We start from the raw sequence: 18,067 nt of genomic DNA, 5'->3' as shown, positions 1-18,067 counted from the left end.
CTCCGCGAGATTGACGCCACGAGGAAGAATATGAAGTTTTCTCCTCTGAATTTTCCTGAAAACAGGCTTCAAATTTGAATCACGTCTAAAATATACTCACGCTTAAATAGGCCTTGTTATTAAGAGCTTAAAACTGATACTGGACTAGAAAGACCCAATAGTTTAATCTTTTGTGACGCATTCTTGTTTCCTTATGTTTGTCCTTTTAGGCTTTGGGGGATGAAAAGACTTTTGGGCAATAAGTTTCACGTAAGCCTACCAAGAGTAATACTTGGGCCAGACGAAACCATTTTTATTTTACGGTTTTGTGATATTGGCAAAATTTTCTTTATTTGTGTGAGATAGATTTACTTCTAATGTTGACAAAAAAAAAAGATTTACTTCTGATAAAAAATGATTGTATAATATTGGGATATAATTAAGTATCTAAGAAAACTTTATTTACCCAAAGCTTTAATGTCTCACATAATCACATTCCATATAAAAGTGTTATCTTAGTATTTAACATATTAAAAATAGGGAGAATTAGAAAAATGGGACACTTTGAACTTTTGTTTGTCACAATAGGATTTCTCATATTTTTGACAATTCTAGACATGTTTTACCCTTCTTTAATAGGAAAAATAGTAAATTGAATTTTAAAAATGTAAAAAAATATGAAAACTATTGGGAACATAAGTATTACAATATATATGTTTAAACTTAAAAAAAAAATTGGAATCATATTTTATTTTATCTTCTAGCTACAGTTAGAATACTCATTCTGGTAATCTACTTAGTTTATAAATCGGATTCTAAGTTTTACACATAGATATATCTAGGATATATACCGTAAACTAACATTTCTTGTATATTCTGGCAAAGATAGAATTAGTTACGTTATAATCAAGAAAGATGTCTTCGGTCTACCTATAGCTTGATAACGATATATAGCCACAACTCAATAATATAGCTCGGCTATATTACGTGCCATAATTTGTTCTGCATTTTACCTTATATGACACCTAAAGGAAGAATATGTTTTTCACCTACTATACTGTATTCTGCATAGGTAGTATATACATTCTAGGTAAATCGTAAAAATATGGAAACTTCCATATTCGGTTAAAGAAATTTCCTAAATCTAAACTAATCTACCTAAGTAGATTGTCACCCACTTCTCCCACTATCTCTCTCTTCTTCATCGACATAATCATGTCTAATTGCAGAGGAGGCTGATAGAGTTAAAAACCAAAAAAAAAGGTTAGCTCTGCTGGTCATCGAACACAGAATCTCTAGTTTTGTAGACCAGCGCCTTATCCATTGGACCAGATAGTCTACTTGTTTGTTGTATGATATATTTAGCTTATAGACCTTTCATATTCAATTAAAGAACAGGGAGAGAAATGAACCAAAATCTAATTCGAACTGAGAGGTGTATGAATTCCCAAGACTGAATTCCTCAAAAGTCAAAACTGAAATGAAACAAATTTAGACTAAACACAGTTGAACGATACATCATACAAAAAAGAAATGCTGAAACTTTGTGACAGAAGAAAAATCCATATTCATAAAAACATATCGAAAATCACCAGAAACTTAGGTACATCCTCAAACAATGGCTTCTGCAGTTTTCTCTGCCAGCTTCTATAGCTTTTCAAGACGGGTACCTTCGGCTTTATCTTTTTCATAAGGTGCAACTCCATCACTGTTCCTTCTGCATGTATATGTGCTGCATTTTGTACCATTAAAGATGAGAGCTTGGATACTTTCATCAAACTGGAGAGAGAAAAAAGGTTTTGTTAGATAACCTTCGGTAGAGAAGGATTCTTCTCATCATCAAAGGCGTTGTGTAACACCCATTTATCGATCCTTCCGATTCCAGGCCTGATTTTCAATGTGGTTTAGACCAGATCTTACATCAAACTGTGAAGGGACCGTCCGACGAAACTTGTAGTGAGAGAAGAAGACCATCCGGCGAAACCGAGAAGAGGACCGTCCGACAAACCCAAGAATATATCTCCAATTCGCTGAATTCATATCTGAAAACAAAGAGAAGAAAGAGAAAAACGACATTAGAGGCAAAAGATTGATGATTTACGATGAAAAAATTAAGGATTTTCCACTTAACCTAAATCACCATTGAAAGGGGTTGAAGGCTTGAAGCTACACGGCGGAGAAGAAGAAAAGTGAAAAAATATTAGGGTAAACAAGGTTTTTAATCCTTTTGTGGTTTTTTATTTTATTCTTTCATTAAAACTTAAATCAATTACGAATTAATTTAAGATTTTAATTAAGGTTAATTTGGTTAATTATAAGGGTATATTGGTATTAACCTTATTATAAATCTTATTTTCCTAAAAAAATCTTCTATAAATCTTATTGGGACAAATCTAAGTTGAGAATGTCCTATTTTTTTAATTTTCCCTTAAAAATATCTACGACTGATATTACCTTCGTTTCTTTTAAAAAAAAAAACTTTGTCTCTTGATTTTACTTTGATTATGTGTCTAATCGTGATTCGTTTTTGAATTTTATTTGATATATTGCTTAATATTTGAGTAGGAATTAGCACGTTTAAATGTACGAATCTTGACTAAAAGAAAAAAAAAACAATATGTAGATACCCCATCAATTTATCTCAACTTTTCAAAATGACATATTTAGTGTGTTGAGTCAAAAAAAAAAGTCAAAAAGAAAAAGAATGTTTTTTTTTGTTTTTACAATTAGTTTAGATGAAACTAAAGACGAAAACAATTTTCTCTAGCAGCGAACCGTCGAAATTTGTGTCTCCGACCGGCGGGTTTGGCTTTTTTAGCCACCGCCGGTCCGGCAAAAGACTCCTTTGTGTTTTCTCTGTTTTTTCTTCTTCGGCTTTAGTTAAGGTTGGATTAGAATCTATCCCATTTTTTCCTCTGCTCCTGGCCATGCATCAGTTCTGTCGGTGGTGGTTCGGCATCTGTTTCTGGGGCTGTATCGATTCCTCTTCGGTAGTGGTCGCCAGCTTTCGACTCTCATGGAAGTGTGTGAGCTGTGTTCAAGTTGTGATTTGCGGTGGATGGTGGCCGAATTCGGATGAGAGCTTGGCGGAAGCGATGGAAGCTCCCTGAAGGTCGGGCCGTAGTGATACAGCGTTGACTTCTGCATGAGGAAGAAAGTGGTGATTGGCGACTTCGGTGTGGTTCCAGATTTCGGTTCCGGCGGCGACCTCCGGTTCAGAGAGAAGACGACGCTCCCTCCGCTTACACGCGTCCTTGTGATTGATGTAGATTCGATACGTGGTTGTGGGTGGCGGTGATTTTTGGGCCTCGTGTTTTTTGGGCTTGGTGGTTGGGATGTGCAGGTTTAATTGTAGTACTTTTCGGTTATTGGGCTTCTTGGGCCTTGTAATGTTTATAAGTTTATAATATATTTTCAGATGGCAAAAAAAAAAAAAGAAAAAAAAAAGACTAAAGACGAAAACAAGGGAAGTTGTTAGTATGCGGAAGGTAGGCAAGTCGGTTAGCTTGAAAAGTAATATCGACAGGGAAAACGTGAGATGAATGAAATACTAATCTTATTCACGGAATATAAGAGAAGCGTATTAACCTTATCAAGAGGGAGAGAGAGGCCAAGTCAAAACAGAATTGTTAGGAAAGGAGAGAAAGCGACGAAAACCCTAAAAAGACTTCTGGAGAAATGCACCTTGCCTAGTACATTAACTACATCTCAACACGTGAAAGACATGCATCTGACTTTTTCTTTTCCAGTTTTCTTATTCATTTATGTTTCACTTAACTTCTTTTGCTAAATTTTTTTAAATTATTATTTTTGCACAAGTCTCCCGAGCAAAAACCGTATATTGCTATTTGCAGGCTTTTGTAATGAAATTTATAACTTGAGAAATTGAAGATATTATAATTACCGAATGACTACATAAAAGGTTGCACAAAAAAAATGACTGTATAAAAGAAAAGGTAAATATAGTTCTGATACAAAGTTCATAAGAAAAAGAAAAGGTATTCCTAGTAAGATGTTTTTAGAAAATGCAATATTATAGTAGGGAACGTACAATGTCAGGAAGCCAAGGTGAACACTATGAGAAAATACATGTTTGGTGTGGTCATCAAAGCTGTATTGTTCTATTTGCTGGTCTTTTGTAATAAAAATTCTAAAAGTTAAAGTACATGGAATACATTACAAACACAGATACGGAAAGAACACTGCCAAAGAAAGCAGTTGTGCTCCTGTTTAATAAATAGACAATTCCTAAGAAAAGGAAAACAAAAAAAAATTCAAATCCAAAACACAAGTTCTGTAAACGTTATGGATCTTGAAATTACAGTAGAAAACGTTAACCGTACAAACGTATAAGGTTCAAAACATCTCTAAAAGATACTTTATAACTTTATATTTGAAGTTCTGAAGTTTTAAGAAGTTTTTAGTAGTGAAACTTCAAATATAAGTGTCACTATTCAAAACTTCAAATTTGAAGTTTCTCTTGTTATATGCATTTTGGTCCTTATAATTACATATTACATTTTATGATTCTTTTTGTTATTTATCATTTTAATTTTCTTTAAAAAAATCATAACTCATAATATTTCATATTTGTTTTCATAAATTTAAGTTTTACACATAGAAATAAATAAAAAACAAGTTTTAAGGTTTAAAAACATTTTTAGACTTCGAATATGAACTTTAAAAAAATCTTTAAACTCTAAATATGAAGTTTGCGAGTTTCAAAATAGAGTGTCTTTTTCTTATAGATTAACTAGGGTAAACCCGCCCTACGGGCGGGCGAATAAATAAACTAATAATATAATTTTGTTTTAAATATTTAACCTACTTTTAACTATAAAAAAATGATCCACGTTCTTAATTCTTTTACAACAATTTTAACAAATTTTCTAAAATAATTTGAATCATGGTATAAAGTATCATGATTCATGTTTAAGTTTGTGATAGCTAAAAATGAGTACTTTATTTATAGAAACCATGTTCGTATAAAAAACCTTTTTATGTTAAGAGTTCGAAATATTATAAGTTTGTTGGAACATCATTAGGAGCAATAGCGTACTTCTGTTTTTGAAACACTTTTTTTTTAGAACCTGTTTACTTCTTGTCGTTTTTTCATGTAATGAAGAGATTGCTAACACTGAGGTTTTTGGATATTTCTAACGTGTATTTGTACCAATATTTCAAGCATCATTAGTAGAAAAAATGTAAGATACAATTTACGAAAGCATCTTCGTTACATTCTTTTTGCTAACAACATCTTCGTTACATGAATGTACTGGATAGCAAATTATTGCAAACGTGCAAAATAAAAAGCATCATCAGTATTCTTTAAGATGAGTTCATAAGCTTACTTATCTGTTCATATTTATAGAGCGAATGAGTGTGATACAGATAAATAAAAATGAAGTATACAAAAAATGCAAATAAACTATAATTTGACAAAGCATAAAAATGTGAAGATAATAATGATAAGACTAAGATACAGAGTTGCATGATGTTTTTGTTGTTCTTTCCATTCTCTTCAAACGTGAAACTTTTGTAGAACCCGAATGTGTAATGTTGTTGTCTTTCTTTCATTATCGCCCTCTTCTTTTTTTTCTTGCCGTGTATGTCGTGAAAAATGGATTAATCTCTATATACATCACAAATTAAATAGGAATTAAAGAGAAAGAGTGAAAGCCTTTATCAGTTAAAACAACTCTCTGGAGTTAAAAGCTTATAAGTTTGAATTACAAAAAGATAATGAACGAACACTATATGGTTTACGGTGTCAAAGTTGGTCAGCTAGGTTTGGTCGTGGAAAATATCAAGTAACCACAATGACATAAACGTTGATTCAGACACATTTCGGTCTTTAGATATAAATGTTTCTTCGGATGCAAGACACACGTCCACTGGAGTTCAAAGATTATTTTAAACATACAATACAATCATCGTTGACATACAATGATCAAAGAATCATGCGATCAATGGTGAAATAGAGAGTTTAGGTACCTCTTAGGATAAGAATCCTTGAAGTCCCCTTAATATAATCCATACTCATGTCATGTTATACCCTCTAAATAGCTCTTACAAATCCATCACCAACGATAGAAAATACCCTTTTATGTTCCATACTTTCCTGCTTTAGGATATTAAATCATAGTCTGACACATTCGTAGATCCTATGCTACTTTACTACAGTAGAAGTTACCTGAGTTAATAAGCCCTGCCTTATGTGTAATCTGAGATATTTAATCCCCTCGTTTCCTCAACTGATGCTTTGAGGAGTTGTTTGACCTGTAAATAAAGAAGCATTCACCGAAGAGAGAGGTGCAGCCATGAAGCGGACGGTGACTTAGATGAGAGTCGCCTACAAATACGGCAACAAACCAAACTAAAATTAACAAACAAACCAAAATCATCTTCCAAACAGGTAAACTCAATCTTTTCAAGAAATAGTTTGATGATATTATTTAGACTATGAACTAAAATCGGAGTTTAATAGATAACCTGAGAATCAAGAAGGAGCATGTGACTCCCATGAGATCTCCACCACGGCGTACATTCCTGGGTCCCAGAAACGGAGCAGGCGAACTTGAATGGTGGAGGAAGAGCGGCTATTCTTTAAAACGGAGTGGAAGACCAAAGCATTAGAAAAGATGAGAGGATGATTCTGAAAGCATGAACTCAATACCTTTTTATAGTGGAACGCCACCGCTTTCCAGTCGCAAGAGTCGCATTGAATATGGATCGTGAGTGGTCGATTAATGGAGGGATTTGAGTGGTCGATTAATGGAGGGATTTAAGAGAGCATGTCGGTTACTGTTACCACCTCGCGACAGAAGGAAGAAGATGGAAGATCGCTTGCGCGATGAGGAGGAGAGACGCGAAGATGGAGACACCACAAACACTTGAAAACGCAGCGTTTCATTATCGGGGGAAGTCATGGATATATTTATCAATATATGGGCTCAAATAATGTAGACGCAGTCCAACAAATAAACCCAAAACTTATTAAATGAAACACAAATTTTGAAGGAAGAGAGACGCGTGGCGCTTCCTGGTGATCCTATTTAGTGACGTGGCACTCTCAAAGAAGAGAGTGCTTTTCTTTATAGTATTAGATGTTTAGTTATATATTTATATTTATAATTTATATATTCACTGTAAGATTTTATTAATTAACATCAATGTGATATTTTTATATATGTGCTAGTTATTTTTTTATGAATTTATATTAATTATAATATATATAAGGACTATAGTGTAAAATATAAATAATTTTGAAGTTAAATTTGAAATTTTGCTTTTGGAAAAGAACACTTTGAAACTTCAAATTTAGAGTTTTGAAAATTCTAAAATAGAGAGTATTTTTGGAGATGCTCTTATATAATTATATAACACAACCATTGTTGGGATCCAGTAGGAATTGAAGATATTTTCGAAGTTAAAAACGTTAACATTTTTGTTGGAGCTATTTCCGGGTGAGTGATAAACATTTTTTTAAAAAAATACTAGGCTGATAGCATGGATTTTAGTCATTAAGTTATTAGTTAAGAGGAGGTCGGGGGCCTAAAGAAAAATGGATTTGAATAAATAAAAGAAAACAAAATAAACAAAAAAGGTTGATGAGTTAGAGTTGCGCCTTTGTCCTGAAAATAAAGAGAAAACATGAACCTCGTGCGTTATATCTGGTGGATACACATCATTAATTACTTTTAAAACTCACAATGAAAAGAACTTTTATCATTACTTCTTCCTCCTCGCGCCTCTCCATCTAAAAAAACATATCCTTCATTTCTCTATTTCCTCTCCATCTCTGTTTTAGCTAGCAAGAAAGATCAGATCAAAGATGTCTAGAGTTACCACAGAGCTCGACTTCTTCGGTCTTGAGAAGAAGCAGACCAACAACGTTCCGAAGCCTAAGTTCAAGAAATTTCTCGACCGTCGTCGCAGTTTCCGAGGTTCGTTTTTATTTCTTTTTTTTTTATCATGAACCATCTTATAAATTTTTATATGGTATTGTTATTCTTTTTTATTACAGATATTCAAGGTGCCATTTCTAAGATCAATCCGGAGATTATCAAATCATTGTTAGCTTCTGGTGCTGACCATGCAGATTCATCGACTATATCTCCTTCGGTTCCGTCTACTCCAAAGGCATATCATCCTCAGATCCCTATCTATCCGGTCCAAGCGCCTCTCAACATGTTAGTTTCTTTCATTATTGTTTTAACATCTTGGCGCAAACAAAATAATAATATAAATTTTTTAAAACTCGTCTCAGGCCTACGGAACTCGTCTCTGGAACTGTTCCTATGACCATCTTCTACAATGGAACCGTCTCCGTTTACCAAATGTCTCCTAACAAGGCCGATGATATTCTGAAGGTTGTCATGGAAACAGCACCAAAAAAAGACAAATCGATTGTGAAAGATCATTCGGTAATTCCTCCGACCACCATAAGGACAAAGCTCTTTGGCCAGAATCTAGAAGGAGGTTAGTAGAAATTGACAATGAGCCACTCGGTAGTAGATTATTCTAGAGTATAATAGATATTAATTGCATGTAGAGGTTAGACAGAAAAAAATGGACCGGACTGATCCACTAACTACTCCCTCCGTTTCAATATAGTTAATATTTTAGAAGGATAATTTTGTTTCAAATTAGATGAAGTTTTAAAATTTTAAGGTTAACTTTAACTTTATTGGAAACTGTTCAACCAATTAGATTTAACTGTCTTTTTATTATTGGTTAATTGATTCTAAAGTAATATTTTAAAAATATTTTTTTTTAGAAAAATTTAGTTTTCTAAATCTTTGTTCAAGAAGGCAAAACATCAAGTATTGTAAAACAGAGAGAGTATTAATTAGTTTTTGAGTTTTGAAGCCGAACTTAACATGTGTTTAGGAACTAAAACTTAAAAAGTGTAAACATCTGTTTTCTTATAGGGAGGTGTGTTTTTGTTTTTTGTTGTGTGCAGATCTTCCCATCCAAAGGACAAAGTCACTCCAAAGGTTTCTTGAGAAGCGCAAAGAGAGGTAATTGTTCTCCTACCATCCAAGTGTCTAATTCTAACCCCAAAAAAATAACATGAAATATTTTTTTCTCCTTATCCTTTATTTATGAATATCAGATCAAAACCCATGGGTTGACAAAAAAAAAGATCAAAACCCATGACGATGATTAGAATTCGTGCTTTTTCTTTTAACTCATACAACTTTTAGATATGCCTCTGTTAGTTCAACAAAGTACATGCTTCTAATTCTACGTAGATATCGGAGATTGTATAGTTCGTTATACGAGGATACAAAAACGTGTAGTTTATTGTGGTTGTAAAACATCAAAACGCGTTGACTTATAGTGTCTCTTTTTGTATACTTCCAAAAATTGACAATTGTAAGAATGATGAGGAGAAAAAACGAAAGAAACTGAACATCGTCTGTTTGTTTTATTCGTAACATACGGCACAAGAAAGATCTTGACGTGTTCTCAATAAATTACGCTATAGAAGACGTTTTCACAATTTTCTTTTGTTTTGTTTGTGTGTTGCAGATTAGTATCAACATCTCCTTACTTCCCGACATCAGCCTAAACGAAACTCTTATCTCTTGCTGATTGGGACTTGAAACCAAATGACCATTTCACCTTCCAATACATCAACGTTCGTTTTGCGTTTGGCTTATCTCCATTCCCTTGGAACCACGACATGCTTTAAACGTTGCTTTCTACAATAATTAATATACAGTATGCTAGTATATAAATATGTTTGTTAATTTCTTAAATGATTACTCTCTCTAGTGTCATTGACCTTTTGCGCTATACTTCCACTACGTTTGTTGTATTTTTAGTATTTTTAAAAGAAAATGAACACGCATCTTGACTCCTCATGAAGCATCCGTTTGCGTAGTGAAGAAAATGTGCCTATTAACACACGTCTTTGTTATTTGTTTGGTTTAGTTTTGTCGCTATATATTATAATGGAAATAAGTTCAAGAAACACGTGAGTGTATGTTAGTTATATAATACAAACGGTAGAGACACAGAGTCTTGCCGACTAATGTGACTTTTTAAAAAAAGTCTTTAGTCATAGCACGAGTTCGGTGGAATCGTAAATAGGGAAGAGAAATAAGAGACAGATAAAGTGGGCGTTACCGTGTGTGCCTTCGTTTTAACCATTACCGCTTTAATTGAATAGTATCAATCACTATCAATCTAGCATTAACAAAGCACGGCGTTACTGTGTGTGTGCCTTCGTTTTAACCATTAACGCTTTAATTGAATAGGATCCATCACTATCAATCTAGCATTAACAAAGCACGGCTTGTCCGGATTAAAGAAACAATAGCCACCAGTTAATGTCGTCTTTACAGTTGAAATCAAAGTACCGTATCATCTTTTGTTTCTATTAGAATATCAGGAAGTGACATCATGATCATCTATTGTACTAGCATATATATTTAGCATAGCAATGCATTTAAATCATACAACCATTAACGGTACCCAAATCAAATGATTTGCATCCGTACGAAATCTTGAGCGTTATCTAAGTACATAATCTTTTAATAACATTGCACAATCTGCATATTCCAAATAACATCTCTATATACTAAATCGCAAGTCGCTTCTCCAATCAAATTCTGACAAATGGAAATTCTATTTTAAAAAATAATTGCAAAATACAAAAAAGAGCAGACATAGAAAAAGCAAGAGAGAACGTGATTATTGACATTCTTCGATACTAAACTCAAAAGTTAATAATTCTCTTTCTTTTTCGATTTAAAAAATGTCTTTTTAGATTGGTAAATCAGTTCGAAGCGTAGTAGTGGGTAACCATTGCAGATAGTTGACAGTTATATCTCTTTTCTTTCTTCATTGAGGTTGGCCACCTTCTTTCTAAACTAAACTGCCCTTTTTGTATAGTTATAAGTTATAACAACAGCCAATTCTTCTCTTATTTTTATTCGTGTGTTTTTGGTTCACTGAATGCTCTGTCTCTCTATTTCGTTTTCTCTTTCTTTCAGCAGGACTGTAAACTCTTACCTTTTTTGACAGAGGCATGTTCATGTTTTAGTCTCTTCAGTTTTGGTTTGGTTGTGCTCAAATGTCTGAGTTATTTATGCTTGTGTTAGTTAGAAAATTAATGTCCTTTTTTGCTCTCTTCTCCAGAAGTGTATTATGTCTATGAACTTCTTTCCGCAGTCCTGAATATATATATATATATATATATATATATATATATTGCAATCTTATATTTCTAACTAAGGTTTTATATTGTTTCAGGAAATACACGGAGATCAAACCAATGGGTGATTGATCATATGGTTTAGGGTAGGCATTTTTTGTTTGTTTGTTTGTTACCAAGTTCTGTTGCACCCAATACTAATTGAATCTGGCTGGGTGCTGTAGCGTGAAGAAATGGCATTTTCCGTGAAATTTTTAGCTATAGAAATCTAAGATGAAGCCATTAGAAATTTACTTAGCTCACATTTTAATAGTCAAATTTCTTTACTGAACAGAAAGCTTTTAATTTTGTAAATTTTTGTCTGAAATCTTTCTTTCTTTTACCAGAAAGGGACAGTAGTTGAAAAAGCCACAGAGGAAACTCTTCAAGAGTAGAACCATCTCAAGGACCTTATATCTGTTTGTTAAGGTAAAATCCCAAAATCCATGATAACAGTGTTGTCTAAAAATCAGATTTTTTATTCAGAGTAATGTTGAACTTACATGTCTCTATAATCTTTTTTTTTTGGTCTAAATGTTAAGATGTCTCTTTTTTTTTTTTTTGAACAAAAATGTTAAGATGTCTCTATGTGCAGCCATTATCCTTATCAACACAAGGTCACAAGACCTTTAAATCCAGACTAAAGATATCAACATATCTATTTTAAAAACAATTTTAAATATTCTGTAAATTAGTTTCAACAGATTTAATTTAATACTATCCATAATTATACTATTTAAGGGATTACTAATTTATTTAATTTTACAATTATAATAAACAATTAAAAATATAACAGATTTTTGGCCCCGTGCATAGCACGGGAAGTAACACTAGTATTATATGAAAATACAAACACACGTTAGCTTTGCTATTTAGTTTTTATGGAGAGGGTTAAATCTTCGAAGACTAAGATCACAGGGACTTGAATTTTTTTTTTGTCACACGGACTTGAATATTTAATACCAAAATAAGCACTATTGACATCTTATTTTTTTAATAATTTCGATATGGTTAAGCAGAATCGTAATCTGAGCTACTCATCAATAATTGTCATTACAGCTCCACTACATGACAATAGTTGTTGACATACATAAACTATTTCAAGTTTAATACATGACCATCATTATTGGCATTAGGGCCAGCCCTCAAGGGAGAGGTGAAGGGGACCGAAGAAAAAACTGGGGGAAAAACTTCTATAGAACTTTTGTTTCTGCTCTCCAATAATGATGCTCTTACAACTCCACTAGTTTAAATTGGATTCCATAGATTCAAAGCGACAAGGCAAGTGTCCCCCCATAGCACAATTCATGAAACCGCAGATATGTAGCATCAGCCTTTGTTGATTAAACATTTTTGGTCAAATATTCCCTCTACAATGCAGAGTCAAAAAGCATTCTATATCTAACAACTTCCCCCTCAATTCTTAGTTCAAACTGAGAATCAAGAACTCCTTTTTAATCATTCATGATTTGAGTGAAATTTTGATTCTATCGTTTCAACCAAATATTGATGCAGACTCATACGCAGCATTGTTCTCTCCTTTTAACTTTTTGCATATTGAACGATTTATTTAGTAGCTTTATACAGTTATAGGTCAGAAATCAATTCAAATGCATCTCTGCCTTAAAAGATTCATATCAAATTTACTTATAGAAATGAATATTTAACATATTTAAAACACATTTTGTGAAGAAAAAAATTTAAAAATATACTAAAAAACATATTAGTCCAGATTTCCTAATCCACTAACGCCAGATTTAAAATAAATTAAGTGTCAAAATACAGAATCTGAACTAAGCAGTCAAAATACATCAGCAGTCAGCCCTTTATCAAAAAAAAAAATACATCAGCAGTCCCAAGACATGAATTAATTACTAACTAATTCAGTTTAGTTTCAAAGTAGCCCAAGAAACACTAGTACTAATTGTTATGCGTTTCTTTTATAAAGATCAGATGATCACAAGATGTTACACTCCAAAATAAATCGGTAGAAAACAATTCAATCTACTGAACCGAGAGATTAAATCTATTAAAAAGTCAATTGAAACAAGTAGCAAACGTTTTAGGCATAAGTCTATGAAAATGCAAAAGAGAAAAAAAAGATTGATGAAACGGAGCATCAGTTTTAAAAAGCTCGATTTATATATCCGCATGGTTAATCGGAAGCACCGTTGTAGTGCATTAAAAAAATCATCATCTGCTCCGTTTCAGTCAATCGATTTTCAATAGAAATTAAAGTAATAGATTCCGAAAAGCAAAAAGAAAGGCACCATCCTACAAGCAAACCTTAAATAGAGAACAGTTAACTAAGCATAGAGTTGGAGAATGAAGATGAAAAGAGTAACTAAAGAGAAGGAACTGCGAGATCGTGTCTGAAAGATAAAGTAGCTAAAACTTTATTTTATAGGCCACGACTCACATAAACCCTAGTTTGCGCCGAACAAGGCCTTAGTTATCGAATTTAGATATATCGGATCACATATGTCACCCATGTCACTATTTGGTCCGGCCCAAAATTCCTGGGCTAATGCTTATCTATCTAATAGGTAACGAAGAAGATCCTACTTAGGCCTAGCATTTATATTTGAAACTCGTGTTCCGGGTTTTTTAAATGGGCTTTTCTTCTTTGAACTTGTAATTTCAGCTGAGAAATGAGCCCATGTTTTAGCCGAAAACCATCAAGGATTACATTACACACAAGTATATCATGTCGATTATAAACTTTTACAAACTCAACATTTTCTAGGGAGTAAAATAATGTGTACACGAAAAGCAAGAGAATGTAGCACATTTAAAATAGCATGGAAGTTGATCATGATTGCAATTCTGGCAGGACAGTCTCTCGGTGATATGTTCAATGCGAAATAGCAACCTACGAATTGTAATTTTAGCTTATGTGGTTTTGTGTGTTTAGTTCGTTTCTTGTCCTTTTTATGTCTTCCATATATTCTCACCGGTTGTATATATGTACACGCTAATTCGTATGAAAAAAGTGATGCGTGTACTAACGACAAAACAACTTACAAAAAAAAAGTAAAAGCATATGTTTCAAGTAGATAGAAAGCTTATGTGAGCTGTGCACAAAAAAAAAAAAAGAAAGCTTATGTGAGCCATCAACAATCAAACAACAAGATTCTTAAGACGGTGTTTTGTTTTTCCATTGTTGTCAAATAACCATGATGAGAGTCGAACCCTTGAAAATTAGAATGCTGGAATATATATATACATATATCAGCATTGTTCTTGCTATTATTAAATCTCATCTTCTGAACATAAAAATATACGTATATCTTTAGTTTTATTTTTATTTTCGTGTTTTATCAGTGATTTTTGTTATTATTTAACCAGTTCCCATGGCTGCCAAATTGCTTATTTGAAAATGTTTACTCATCTTTCTTTGCTATGCTATGATTTGATTCTCAAGTTATTTAGGCTACTCAGCATATATAATAAATAGAAATAGATGAATAGGTCATTTAGCTCTAATATATGTCAGAAACTTAATACTTAATTTAGTGGTGTTTATGTATTGATGAAAAAACAAAAATGAGAATCACGCGTGGGCTGCAACTCAAAACCATGAAAAACACTTGGAATCAAGAGAAAGAGCAGTAGGTTGATGCAGAAAATTGATTTTGACCATTGAACGAGAGAATGATGATAATATTCTATGTCTGCACATGTATCGGTATGTCTATGTATTAAATTTGTAAAGGAGAATATTCGTTAAGACGTGAAGAGGAAGAGGTGGTTGTAGATAAAGGGGACATGCAATGCAGAAAGAGAGAGAAAGTCATGTTTCTTTTGCAACATTGGAATGATAACTCTTCCACTCACTCTTCACTATATGCTTCAGAATTTTCTTGTCCCAATAAGCCTGCCTAAAGGCACCTTTCTTTCAATATGCATGTCCATGTTTATACATTAAACAACAAATATTCGATTTAAAAATTTACCAAGTGATACTGTTATGTGTATGGCTGGCTGGATATAGTTTATTTTTATAAATGGAATACAATCCATACACAATTTATACAATAAGTTTTAACATTTTTGGACCAATACCATCCTCAAGTTTCAACTTTTTCTTGTTCTCATGGAATATGAATCTTGAGTCGAGTATAACTAACATGTGTAGTGATTAACTGATTATTTTATACAATTATATATTAATGTTAGCAGCAAAATTATGTCGAAATCAGTTTATTACCAATCAAGTAGAATCAGGGGCGATCCCAAGATTTTTTTTTTGAGGGGTCAAAAACATGTTAAAAGGTCATCCATAGGTGTTGAACCAAGGATCTGTGGGTTCAATGATAGCCTTTTGAACCAAATACGCTACTTTCATTTGGTAAAAACAGCTTACAAATTTTACTTTTGATATTTCTGTGGTGTCAACTGATACCTATAAGTTGCAAGTGGGTCCGCCTCTGAGTAGAATAACAATCTATTTTTTATGCGGACTACGATTCCGTCACGGGACTGATCACCTCTATTTCGGCCGGAGAGTTCTGAACATGAAAGACTTTGTTCCATATTTGTACTTGTAAACCATCTAAGAAAAATTAGAGGAAACTATCCAACCATCGGGACCATGTTGCAAGAAATATTTTGAGGACAAAATGAAAATAATGCTATATAAGTTGGGCTCAACTCCAAAAGTTTTAAAATTCACATGCAAATGTTTATTGAGTGATATATAGTCTCCTATGCCATGTATACTAGAAAAGAAATCGCCAAAGAAGACATTTCACTAAGTACATTGGCTATTCTTTAGAGAAGGTTATGTTTATGTATTGGATCCTAGTTAGATCAAGAGTCCACTGCAATATATAAAGTCTGCTGAGCTAGCTAGTTATTCTTTCTACCATATTAAAAGGTAACTCCACTCTAATAGATGAAAAAATGCATTTTTACGTTGACAAAAACAAATGAACAAATCATACAAAAGTAAAATCGAAGCAAAAAGCCATTGATGGTGTACTCACCTAAGCTCAAACAATTTTGCATAATTCCATTTTTGGTTTAAAAAAAAAAACTTGGACATCATAACTTTGTTTTCAAAGACAAAAGGTATACAACTTTTTTATGGTTTGATTCAAAGGCTAAGTCATTTCACGCCCCATGCAGTCACTAGGGAGGCCACGCCTCTGAACCTTTTCACTTCCTCTTTTCAACCAAAAGCTGACTCTCTCCTCCTCTATATGCATGGATGTATATCCTCTTGATGGAGTATACTTTTGGTTATGGACCATGCAGTTTTAAATGCTGACATCTAAGTGTGTCTTGAACAAAAGATCTTAGTAAGAGTTACGGTTGAACATAACGGTGTAACATGGTCACGGCTAAATGTTACACGGCTAAATAGCGTGCTGGAATATGCATACTGGTGAGAATGAGAGCATTCAAAGATAACTGACGAGGTGGAAGAGACTGTTAGTTTTCGCATTTTATTAAATAGAAAACGTACTCACATAAAATTGGTGGGGAGCACATGGTTCTTATTAGAAGTACAATTCGGTGAGAAACAATGTCTTGCAACGCATACAAAGTCTGTATGTTTTGCTGTATGATCTGGGGAAATGAACTTTTAACCGAAAACATCATTATTTTAGGTGCATGCCAAATTCCCCTCTGTTTATAATTTTTTTATATTTTTAATCACTGACTTAAATATTCGTAGTTTTTCATTTATGAATATTTAATCATCATTCTTGGGATTATTAAAACACTTCATATCTAAATAATTGAAATATGACAGGTATAATGTCATCATGCCTCGCACTCCACTCGTCTCGTTTTCTGGCTTTCTGAAAATCCCAGCTTTTATTTAACCCCAGAATTACCAAGATACATGTTTAAAAAGGGTAACTTCTTTATCTATTTTGAAGAGTAAAGACAATACAAATAAGTAAAAACCAACATACCTAATACGCTAATTACAATTTGACTCGGTCAATTCGTTGAATATTTTTCCTGGTTCCCTCGAATATTTGTGCATGGCCACTACATATATGCAACCTTTTCTATTCGTAAGATACAGTAGTGATTGGCTGATTGCTATATCTTTAGTTATAAGTTCAGGTATATACGATTTTGGTTGTGAATGTGCAATAACTTGTGTAGTATTTTTAGTTTTTTTTTCGAAAAAGTTAGCTATTTTACAATAGAATTACAAATGTTTAATTTTAGTTAAAATCGAAATGATTATATATTTTTGTATAAAAAAGAATGATAGTAATTTGTGACCAAAAAAAAGAACAAGAGTAATTTTAAAAATATTTCAGTTATAATTTGTTTGGTTTTCTTATTGGTTTAATCTGCATAACAAATACAGAACTAGCGAATTAGTGCGATTAAAGATTTACAAATATACATGTATATGTATAATTATGATATGCGACATCGAGAAAGATGGATTTCCTCAAATCAGTTTAAAAAAAAAGATGGGTTTCCATCTTCTGAACCATGTACAACGGATAAGACAGAGTTTGGACTAAACATTATATTAGACTAGATAATAACCCGCACCACGTCGTGTGGATCGAAGGCATTGTTCAAATCATTATATTAGACTAGATAATAACCCGCACCACGTCGCAGAATCTTCTGTACCTTTCAATTTTTCAAAAAGTTATATTATACTTTCGATAAAATAAAAATAGATAAAATATATATATTTAAATAAAAAATAGATATAGTTCATTTTAAATTTTTAAAATGGATAAAAACCGATATACGCCAAACTTACTGTTGGAAAGGAATTACACATTCTCCACAAGCCTCATCAAATAACATGATTCAGCCCATCTCCACCGAACCCAAAAGGAGTCGATTTGGATCAGCTTGAAAAGTCGCTTGAGCGGCTTAGCAGTACCATGT

The 18,067-nt window shown here is 33.0% G+C and overlaps 1 protein-coding gene, 2 long non-coding RNA genes and 1 other non-coding gene across 8 annotated transcripts; 1 reads left to right on the top strand and 3 right to left on the bottom strand.

Annotated features, from left to right (window-relative positions):
* Nucleotides 1-1,405: 1,405 nt before the first annotated feature.
* On the bottom strand, nt 1,406-2,207 carry LOC130509728 (uncharacterized). The gene is made up of 3 exons (XR_008943706.1): nt 2,111-2,207; nt 1,791-2,021; nt 1,406-1,711 (listed from the first exon to the last, which is right to left on the bottom strand). It is a non-coding gene; the product is annotated as an uncharacterized LOC130509728 (long non-coding RNA).
* Nucleotides 2,208-5,321: 3,114 nt separating this feature from the next.
* LOC130509438 (uncharacterized) lies at nt 5,322-6,423 on the bottom strand. Its single transcript, XR_008943457.1, has 2 exons — nt 6,173-6,423; nt 5,322-6,100 (listed from the first exon to the last, which is right to left on the bottom strand). It is a non-coding gene; the product is annotated as an uncharacterized LOC130509438 (long non-coding RNA).
* Nucleotides 6,424-7,696: 1,273 nt separating this feature from the next.
* LOC108846989 (protein TIFY 9) lies at nt 7,697-11,771 on the top strand. 5 transcript variants are annotated; one of them, XM_057005393.1, is made up of 6 exons: nt 7,697-7,925; nt 8,006-8,171; nt 8,249-8,405; nt 8,945-9,002; nt 11,245-11,292; nt 11,533-11,771. In XM_057005393.1, exons 1-5 carry the CDS (start codon nt 7,814-7,816, stop codon nt 11,289-11,291), a joined length of 540 nt encoding a protein of 179 aa, XP_056861373.1. In that variant the 5' UTR covers nt 7,697-7,813; the 3' UTR covers nt 11,292; nt 11,533-11,771. The 5 variants fall into 5 exon arrangements, with proteins under 5 accessions (XP_056861373.1, XP_056861374.1, XP_056861371.1 ...); XM_057005391.1 differs by having other exon boundaries at nt 7,698-7,925; nt 8,249-8,460; XM_057005394.1 differs by lacking the exons at nt 11,245-11,292; nt 11,533-11,771 and adding an exon at nt 9,517-9,847.
* Nucleotides 11,772-13,298: 1,527 nt separating this feature from the next.
* On the bottom strand, nt 13,299-13,388 carry LOC130510347 (small nucleolar RNA SNORD36). The gene has a single exon (XR_008944019.1). It is a non-coding gene; the product is annotated as a small nucleolar RNA SNORD36 (small nucleolar RNA).
* Between the last annotated feature and the right edge of the window lie 4,679 nt (nt 13,389-18,067).

This window comes from Raphanus sativus, chromosome 3 (assembly GCF_000801105.2).
Source record: "Raphanus sativus cultivar WK10039 chromosome 3, ASM80110v3, whole genome shotgun sequence".
Lineage (NCBI taxonomy): Eukaryota > Viridiplantae > Streptophyta > Magnoliopsida > Brassicales > Brassicaceae > Raphanus > Raphanus sativus.
The sequence above is the reverse complement of the archived record's forward strand: the minus strand, read 5'-3'. Positions and strand labels throughout refer to the sequence as shown.